At 50.4% G+C, this 10,180-nt stretch overlaps 1 protein-coding gene across 2 annotated transcripts in view; it reads left to right on the top strand.

Annotated features, from left to right (window-relative positions):
• The first annotated feature begins 1 nt into the window (after nt 1).
• The window catches only part of ZDHHC24 (zinc finger DHHC-type containing 24), an 11,556-nt gene continuing 1,377 nt past the window's right edge, over nt 2-10,180 (top strand). The window contains exons 1-3 of one of the 2 annotated variants that reach the window (XM_069566342.1): nt 2-393; nt 1,638-1,915; nt 5,879-8,807. In XM_069566342.1, the coding sequence (XP_069422443.1) occupies nt 113-393; nt 1,638-1,915; nt 5,879-6,174 (855 nt within the window). In that variant the 5' untranslated portion in view covers nt 2-112 and the 3' untranslated portion in view covers nt 6,175-8,807. Of the gene's footprint in view, nt 394-1,637; nt 1,916-5,878; nt 8,808-10,180 lie in introns of those variants that run through there. The other variant, XM_069566343.1, reaches the window with a different exon arrangement.

Raw genomic sequence — 10,180 nt, 5'->3', positions numbered from 1 at the left:
TGCCCATTCCGAGCTTCTATTGGTTGTAGCAGACGTCCGTTTGCCACTATCCCTGCCTCAATACGGAAGCGGCGGGGTACTAGAGGGGTCCTACTGCTAGTGGGTGCAGGCCATGGGGCAGCCCTGGGCGGTGGGGACCGCGGAGGCGGCTCCCGCGCGGCTGCCCCTCGTGCTCACCGCGCTTTGGGCCGCGGCGGTGGGCCTGGAGCTGGCTTACGTGTTAGTGCTAGGCCCCGGGCCACCTCCGCTGGGACCCTTGGCCCGGACCCTGCAGGTTGCGCTGGCAGCCTTCCAGCTGCTCAACCTACTGGGCAACGTGGGGCTCTTCCTGCGCTCGGACCCCAGCATCCGGGGTGTGATGCTGGCCGGCCGTGGTCTGGGCCAGGGCTGGGCGTGAGTGGGGCTCGGGATCTGGCGTGGGGGAGAAGAGGGAAGCTTGGCGCAGCGGGAGGGCCCTAGGACCTGAAGATGTTTGAGCCGCTTGTTAGAGCCAGAGAACTCTTACAATCAGAAGGCAGAACGAGTTTCATTCATTCACTTACGAATATTATTGAGTACATTATTATGTGCAGGATACTATTCCAGGCACTGGAGGGTACAATAAAACGTATTCCTGATTTCAGTGGGGGAGGGGACAGATGATAAACTTCAGGCTCGTAAATAAATAATGTAGAATGTTAGAAGGAGTTGGTAGTCAGGAAACAGAAAGAGTGCAGTCTCAAATACGGTGGTCAAGGTAGGCTTCATAGAGAAGGTGGAGTTTGAGCAAAGACTTGAAGGAGAGGGGAGAGTTAGCCATATTCATCTGGGGGAAGAATGTGCCAGGCAGAAGGGACAGGCAATGCAAAGGCTCTGAGGCAGTTGTATGCCCAGCATGTTCAGGGAACAGCAGGACAGCCAGTGTGGCTGAGGTGGTGTGCAGGGGTGGTGGGGGGGCGGTGATGTGTGGGTGGTGGAGAAGAGAGATTAGAGATATAAAGACTTTGTAAACAGACTTTGAAGACTTTGCTTTTTATCAGAAGTGAAATGGAGAGCCATCTCGGGGTTTTGAGCAGAGGAGGCATATGATTTAGATTCTATTTTATTATTTCTTTTTCTTGGTCTCGCTGCCAGGCTTGTGGGATTTTACTTCCTGAACCAGGAATGAACCAGTAGTTGCGGCCCATCGAATCCAGGCCCTCAGCAATGAAAGCAAAGTGTCCTAACCATTGGATTGCCAGGGAATTCCCGACTTAGATTTCTAAAGGATCGGTCTGGCTGCTGGGGCAAGGCTACAGCAGAGGGGATAAAGGTGGAATCAGGGAGACCGACCAGTCAAGAGGCTGTTGCAATAATTCAGAGCAGAGTTCATGGTGACTTGGACCAAGCTGGTAACAGTGGAGGACAAAAATTTGCTCCCAGATGTTAGAAACCAGCCAAAGACCTCAGGACTGAGGTGGTCAGACCTGCTGTGCTAGAAGTGGAAAGGCTTGGGAAGTGGTGTCCAGCCTGCATTTACTCCCCCGTGAGGGACCCGAAGCTTAGCGAAGGCAGGGGCTGTGCCTGGTTCTCCAGGATGGGCTCAGGGGCTGATCCGGGCACCATGAGGGGCTCTCCGAGCTGCTGGAGGGACTGACCCTGTGGTTCCTTCCCTGCAGTTACTGCTACCAGTGCCAAAGCCAGGTGCCGCCGCGCAGTGGGCACTGCTCCGCCTGCCGTATCTGCATCCTCCGCCGGGACCACCACTGCCGCCTGCTGGGCCGCTGCGTGGGCTTCCGCAACTACCGGCCCTTCCTGTGTCTCCTGCTCCACGGTGCGGGCGTCCTGCTGCACGCCTCTGTGCTGCTGGGCCCGGCCCTGTCGGCCCTGCTGCGAGCCCACACACCCCTCCATACCGCCGCCTTGCTCCTGCTGCCCTGGCTCATGTTGCTCACAGGTGGGAAGCCCTGGATGCCGGGGAGTGTGTGTGTATGGGGGGGCGGGGATCGGGGGGAACCTCCCCACAGAGGCCGAGGCCCATCCAGGCGGGCAGTGGAATTCCTGGCGGCTTCTCCAGGTAGTGCCCTAGGGACCCAGTCCCAAGGTCAGTTTTAGGAGGCAGGGGCAGCTGGGTATTCACATGGGTGTGCAGTCTGGCAAAACACAGGGCCTGGACAGAGGTGTGGAGTTCTAGCTGAGAGAGTCAGGGGAGGAAATACTGGTGGGATTTCACTGGGCAGGGCAGATGGGATGGTGAGGAAGTATTCTCAGTAGGGAGGTGGCATTCATACCTAGAGGAGCAGTGTGAACACAGGCTTGGAGGTTGGAAGCGGGGAAGACATTTGGTGGGAAACATGAGGATTAAGGCTAGGATGGTAGATGAGGACTGGGTAGGGGAGGACCTTGACTATGGCATGAGGAGATGAAGTGGGGAGCCAGTGAAGGCTACAGGCAGGTGGAGGTCCAGTGTTTGGAAGCTGGGAGAGGACGTCTTGGATCAAGAGGCTGCTTGAGAGGCTGTGTTCTGTGAACACACTCTCCTCCGACACCACTGAAAACAGAAACCCCACTGGTTTTTCACACTGTCCTCCGCCCCCTGTGATGCTTTGGGCTTCCCCTCCCAGACCCCTTCCTCCTGAGCTGTCCACAGTCCTCTCTGTAACCTTGTCCTGCAGTTGCTAGACTTCCAGACCACTCCGAACAGCGAGTATGTCTCCTTATCCTGTCTAGGCCCAGCTCTGTCCCCAGGACCCCCTCCCTGTGGCCCAGGGGAGACCTTGGGCGGAGGCCCAGTGGGGTGGTCAGGGCCTTCCTCTGCCGACCCTGGCTTCCTGCATTGCCCTCCTCAGTGACCTCCCTTCCTCCATGGACACTCAGGCCCTCAGCTGTTCCTGTCTGAATGCATGACCCCTCTTGGTCATCCACGGTCTTCCACTTGCTCCCCACAGTCACTGAAGACAGTCCAGCACCAAGTCTCTCAGCCCTGGGCCTTGTTGAGTGCATCGGCATCCGAAAGTCTGGGTGAATGGCCCCAGTGGCCCAATTTCTTATCTTCTCCTCCCAATCCCACCCCAGTCCGTCAGAATCCAAAACGTGTCACCTCCCAAATCACCCCATCAGTCACCCCCTCTCCGCTCCCACCTCCTCTCCTACCCAGCTCTCACTCTACTCCGTGACATCCGCTCTGGAGCTCCTGGGCCTCACCTTTCTGTCCATCAGCACCTTCCACTTCACCGCCCCAGGTCCCGCATAGCGCCCTCATTTCCAGCAACCTCCTGCAGCATCTCCGGCCTCTCGGCTCCATCTTCCTTCCACTGTGCCTTCCTGGCTTCTCTGTGTCCGCCCTTGTGTCTGCTGAGAGCTGCCAGACATGCCTGGTCCTTCATGACAGCTGACACCATGTCACATCATGGCTGTTGACCTCAGCAGGCCCTCAGTAGTTCCTGGTTGTCCTCCACTGCAGCTCAAACCTTCTCACTTTCCTGTCTTCCAAATCCCCATCTCTCTTAAAAATCCATCACAGAGTGAAGTAGTTCGGAATTGGCTGTTCTGTCCGGGGGCGGAAGCTGGCTGCCCCAGCGTCCCCGGTGCCCGGCCCCTCCTCCCCGCTCAGAGGCCTCACATTGTGGGTTGCCTCTCCTCTGGCCACTCCAGGCTCCCTCCCTGGGCTTCCTTTGGGTTTTCCACCTGGTACCAAGCCTCTCTCATCCCATGTCCTCCTCCTCCGGCTCACGCTTTCTGTCTTCCATTAGCTGCCAAGTCAAAGAACTCGCCTGGGCTCAGAGGCTACTTTCCCTTGCCTCTCCCCCACCCCTGTTCCAAACTGGCCCTGCCCCCACCCATTCTCCAAGATTGCCACAGTCCCCCAGCCTCTGTCTCCACGAAACCCAGAGGAGGCTTCGGTGTTCTCTTCTTGCTTCACGAGACCTTTCAGCCTCATACCACTGATGGCCTTCTATCTCCTGAAAGGGCTCTACCTGGACGTCACCAACAACTTGTACTTTGAGTTTCCTCCTTCCTTTCTGGCTTCCCTCTCTCTGGTCCCCAAGGACCTGGTTTCCTGGCTGAGGCACTGTTCTCATCTCTCTACACACTCTGCCGGGTCCAGAACCGCCTGGGTACCAACCACTCACAAATCTGCACATCCAAGTTGGGCTTCTCTCCTGAGCTTCCAGAACCATCCACTCACTTGTTTTGCAGACATCTCTCCATCCTGCCTCAGGACCTTCAAACAGAATATTTTCTTCCCTCTTCAGCTAGCAAATACCTCCTCAACTTCAGTTGTTCAGTCACTCAATTGTGTCCCATAGACTGCAAGACGCCAGGCTTCACTGTCCTTCACTATTTTCCAGTTTGCTCAAACTCATGTCCTTTGAGTTGGTGATGCCATCCAACCATCTCATCCTCTGTTGTCCCCTTCTCCTCCTGCCTTCAACCTTTCCCAGTATCAGGGTCTTTTCCAGTGAGTTGGCTGTTCGCATCAGGTGGCCAAAGTATTGGAGCTTCAGCTTCAGCCCTTTTAATGAATATTCAGGGTTGATTTCCTTTAGAATTGACTGGTTTGACAAAACGTGGTCCACTGCAGAAGGGAATGGCGAATCACTTCAGCATTCTTGCCTTGAGAACCCCATGAACAGTATGAAAAGGCAAACTTCAGACACCACCCGAAATAGACAACACTCTCAAAATAAATGAAGTTTATTTCCCTGAGCCTCTTAATAAGTTTGCATGTCATCTACCCACCCCACCAATAGGCTTTTTTATAAACTAACTTTTGCATTTTAATTAATTCATCCATTGTTTTTGGCTGCATTGGGTCTTCTTTGCCTCAGCAGGCTTTCTCTAGTTGTGGTGAGCAGGGGCTACTTTCTAGTTGCAGTGCGGGCTTCTCATTGCAGTAGCTTCTCTTGTTGCAGAGCAAAGGCTCTAGAGTGTACGAGCTTCAGTTGCTGCAGCGCCCAGGTTCTAGAGCACAGGCTCAATAGTTGTGGCACACAGGCTTAGTTGCTCCATGACATGCGGGATCTTCCTGGACCAGGGATTGAACCCTGCATTGGCAGGTAGATTCTTTACCACTGAGCCATCAGAGAAGCCCAGCTCTCTTTTTTTGAACTTTTTATTTTGTATTGAGCTATAGACAATTACCAATGTTGTGACAGTTTCAGGTGAACAGTGAAGCCAGCTCTTTTTTTTAACTGAAGAAAAATTCACATAGCATAATTGTATCTACAGTTACTAATTGTAACTACAATTACAATTACTTATAATTGTAACCATCCTCAACTGCACAATTGTCTCTAGTATACTCACAGTGTAGTCCAGCCATCACCACTAATTCCAGACCATTTTCATTGCCCTCAAAAGAAAGCTTCTACCCCTTAAGGAGTCACTCCCCAGCCCCTGGAAACCACTGATCTATATCCATGGATTGCCTGTTTGGGACATTTCATATAAATGGCACCGTACAATACATGACCTTCTGTGTCAGGCTTCTCTCGCTTGGTAAAACATTTCATGGCATCTTGCAGTTCATTGGTTCAGCTGATACTTATTACCTGTTGTTGATGAGGATGGTCCAAGATGCTTTTTCTGTCATCATGCCCACCACAGCTGTCATTAACTGAGACATGATCTCTTGAATCTCTTGTGAGTTCCCTAAGATTGGAGATGCTAGCCTGGCATTCGTGGGGGGTGCTCACAGGGGTTTGGTGCAGGAGTGAAGGTGTGTCTAGGGCAGGGGGCTATGTCTGCCCCGTTAGCCAGCACGGGCTGGCCAGGGAGCAGCGACTCTGCAGGTTGTGGAGCAGAGGAATGCGCCCTGCTTCATGGTGGCGGAGGGAACGGGAGGAGGGCAGGAGCCGGGCTCTGGGAGGGCTGGGCCTGCTGCTGCTCCCTTACCCTCTCTGCTCTCTCCCTGCAGGCAGAGTGTCTCTGGCGCAGTTCGCCCTGGCCTTCGTGACCGACACGTGCGTGGCGGGCGCGCTGTTGTGCGGGGCCGGACTGCTCTTTCACGGGATGCTGCTGCTCAGGGGCCAGACCACGTGCGAGTGGGCTCGGGGCCAGCACGCATACGACCTGGGCCCCTGCCACAACCTGCAGGCAGCTCTGGGGCCCCGCTGGGTCCTCGTCTGGCTCTGGCCCTTCCTGGCCTCCCCGTTGCCAGGGGACGGGATCACCTTCCAGACCACAGCCGACGTGGGACTCATGGCTTCCTGACTCCAGGAAGCGCCTGAGCTTGTACAAGCTGCACAAGGCGAGCAGGAGAGGGGACTCGTAACTCGTTTCAGGCCCACCCCCACCCCTAGCCTCAGAGGGAGGCAGGCTGGTACTTGATGCCTGCTTTTTCAGCAACTCCCATTGCCACCCTTGGGCTTGCCCTTGCCCAGCTTGGACTCCTAGGGTCCAGGGCTTGGACCCTGGGATTCAGCCTCTGTTAGTGGCCCCTGAGAACCATGAAAGGTCTGGCAAGGGGCTGCTCGGCCTGCCTGGCTGCCCCATTGCCAGGTTAATAAAGTGCCCACTTGGTTCTGGGACTCCCTCCAGCTTTGTGGGTTTTTGGTCCTCCTCAGTGGCCCAGGCTGCTGTTTTTGTTTCCTTTGACTGTCAGACCTGGGAACCACAGAATGCCTGAGGGTGTGAGGATCCAGAGCTCTGCCTCCTGTGGCCTTGGGGCAGGGGGGCTGGGGAGTTGGGGTGCAGCAGGCTAAGGCAGAATGTAGTGATCCAGGGTATGAGAACCCACAATTCTTCCCCAGCTTGAGTGCTTTATAGTGAGGAGCTTTTCAACAGCCACAACCTCACTGAACTTGTCTCCAGCTAACCCGGTACCCTGGGCAGCAATTATGCCAGTGAAGAACTTAACGCTGTGAGAGTTGATGTGGTGATTTCACAGGGTAGTAAATGGAGGAGTCTGGATATGAACCCAGATCTTTGCAATTTGTACTTCACCCTTTTTTGCCTGACCAAAAAAATCAAGGCAGAGAAATTGGGGTGGTGGGGGGAGGGATGTTCAAGCATCTGTCTAGGATGGTGCCGAGATGGCTAAGCTCCTCTCTGGTCTCTTCAGGAGCTCCTTGTTAAACACTTATTTAAATATAGTAAGTAGACACTTCCAGTTACATGTGGCAGATTTAGCTTTGTGAGTTTACTTGTTTCCTCTTAAAATCTAAAATGATAATAAAGAAATGAAAAATGATATAAATTTACAAAGAGAAAATAGGGAGACAGCAGTAGACCAAAAAACCTGACAACAGTTTGAGAGACGAAAAGTGGATAGAGGCTCATTTACTCTCCTAGAGAACCAGACGCTGCAATTAAGTGTTTCCCGAGGGAGGGGCCGAGAGGCCACCAAATCCCCCACCCCCGACCCTGAGCCCTGGAGAGGCTCTGGGGTTCCACCAGCACCATGGAAGGTGAGGTTTGGGGCTGACAAGAGGGACTGTGAGGAACAGCTAGGATCTCCCTCCCCCCAGGGCCCACCTGACCCCTTGCAGCCAAGGAGCTACCACACTGGGGTGGAGGTGTGGGCTTTTGAAGCAGCTTTGTGTCTTAGGGAAACTGGGGAGGGTGTGGGTGAGGGGCTGGACCAAAAGTGGGGTTAAGTGAAAATCTACAAATGCTGCTGGGGCAGGGGGTAGCCCTCCACTGACATGGCAGGTTGCCTTCCAAGAGCCCTCAGAGAAGCCCAAGGCTCTGCCCACGTCCACGAAGGTTTGAGCTGCTAGGACTTCTTTGCTTTTCTGAACAGTGTGCACTATTACTATTTAACTCTGTTAGGAACTTTGTGTCGGAGAAGGCAACAGCACCCCACTCCAGTACTCTTGCCTGGAAAATCCCATGGATGGAGGAGCCTGGTAGGCTGTAGTCCATGGGGTCGCCAGGAGTCAGACATGACTGAGCGACTTCACTTTTCACTTTCATGCACTCGAGAAGGAAATGGCAACCCACTCCAGTGTTCTTGCCTGGAGAATCCCAGGGACAGGGGAGCCTGGTGGGCTGCTGTCTCTGGGGTCGCACAGAGTCCGACATGACTGAGGCGACTTAGCAGTAGCAGCAGCAGCAGGAACTTGGTGTAGCTGTCTCTGTACATAAACACTGGCAAACTTGCCGTTTCCTTCTCTGCTTTACCCCCATCCTCTAGAATCTTTTCTTGTTTTGTTTGGTTTTGAATTAAATAGTGAAGAGATGCAAGGAAATATTTCAAGACAAAGAACACACTCCCTACCCCCATTTCAGAAATGGATACAACTTCCCCGGCAGCCCAGTGGTTGAGACTTCGCGGCTCCCAATGCAGGTGGATACCCTGTGTGGTCCCTGCTGTGCCTGTCCCTGGTAGAGGACACACCGTGCTGTCTCAGTCACTCCCTTGCTTGCTTTGTGATTTTATTATAGATGTTCTGTTTTGCATGTTTCCGACTTTTATATAAATGAAGCTATACCATGTTTATTTGACTGCAATTTGCTTTTTCCTTTAATACCATGTGTCTGAGATTTATCCAAATTAACATGTGTAGCTGTAAGGCATTCCTTTTCCTTGCTGTATAGTGATCCATCAAATATACAATTTATTTTTCTCTTCTGTCCCACTGATCATTTTATCTATCTGTGTGTGTTCTCCTAAGATCTATAGTTGGCCCTTGCTCTTCTATATAAATTTTAGAATCAGCTTGTTGCATTCCATCAATAAAAACCCCTTTTAAATTGTGATGGAACCCAACTGAATCTATATATCAGTTTGGGGAAAATCAACATCAGCATGAGATTGAAGTTTCCAGTCGTGAACATGGTGTCTCTCTCCATTTAATGTTTTCAATAAAGTTACTTTTTTCTCATAAATTGGTTAAACTTAAGTACTTCATATTGTGCTGCTGTTATTCATGGTTTATAAAAATAATTTTTTATGTCCAAGAAACCTAAAATTTATGATTTACTTGAAAATTCTGAGTTTTCTGTATGTATAATCATCTCTGTGAAAAGGTACTTTTTATATCTCTTATTTTTCTTGCATCTCTCTGTCTGGGTGGAGAAAAGTGTGGGCGCCCTTGTTTCTGACATTAGAGGGAATAATTTCAGTATTTCATCATAAAATAGATTTGCTGGTTTTTGTAAAAAAAAAAAAAAACAACTTTCATTAGGCTGAGAAATTTCCCTTCTATTCCAAATATGTTTTTTATCCTTTTACTTTCATTCTCTGCCTCCTAAGAATGGCCTGAATATCGATTTTTACATGTTTTCTATTTGAAGTAGTCACTTTTATCTATTTTAATTAAGTTATTGGATAAATTTCTACCCCTTTATTTTGTGCCATCGCCTGTCTTTTCCAGTTTTTTACTTTTTTATTTAAAGTTGTTTTTTGCTGGGTGTAGAATTCCAGGCTAATAGTTATTTCCAGTCAATATATTGAAAACTTTGTTCTGTCTTTATGGTCTCCATTTTGTTGTTGTCCTCACTGTTCCTTTGAAGATACTTTTTGTCTCCAGCTGTTTTAAAGGTTTTTTCTCTTTGGTATTCTGCTGCTTTACTGCGATGTGTCCCAGTGTGGTTTTCTTTGTACTTATCTTAATGGGATTCCTTGGGTTTCCTGATTCTATGAATTGATGTCTTTCATCTGTTCTAGAAAACCGTCTTCTCTTCAATTCTCAGTCATCTCTCTGTCCCCACTGGAACTCTGATTAGACCTTCCTACTCCATCCTCCTTGCCTCTTATATAGCTCGTATTTTCTGTTTCTGGCATTCTGGACAATTTCTACGAATCTGTCTCCCAGATAAGTCTTTCTTCAGCTGCTAAACCAGCCTATTGAAGTTTTTTTTTTTGTTTCTGTTTTTAGTGGTTGTACCCACTTATCTGTTGAGTTTTACCTGTCAAATATTTTATCATTTCTAGAAATTGTTTGGTTCCTTTTCAGATTATTTTATATACTCTTGCTGTCTTACATTTTAAGTTTCCTTTTTCTTTAAATATATTGAAAGCATATATATCGTTTGGGAATTCCAGTACCTTAAGTTTCTGAGGCCTGATATTGCAGGTTTATTGTTTGCTCTTGCTCACAGTGCCATATTTTCCTGCAGTTCATGAGTTGTGACTGTGAATTCATACTTTTTGGAATTTTGTCAATGGGGATTTTTTGAGATTGAGTGAAGAGTAAATTCCTCCGCAGAGGAAATACGTTTATCCGTTGCCTGATGACAAACCAACCTGGCATTTTAAATTCTCAGCTAGGGG

Source organism: Ovis canadensis, chromosome 21 (genome assembly GCF_042477335.2).
Source record: "Ovis canadensis isolate MfBH-ARS-UI-01 breed Bighorn chromosome 21, ARS-UI_OviCan_v2, whole genome shotgun sequence".
Taxonomy (NCBI): Eukaryota; Metazoa; Chordata; class Mammalia; order Artiodactyla; family Bovidae; genus Ovis; species Ovis canadensis.
Note: the sequence above shows the minus strand (reverse complement) of the source record. Positions and strands in the feature narration are given on the sequence as shown.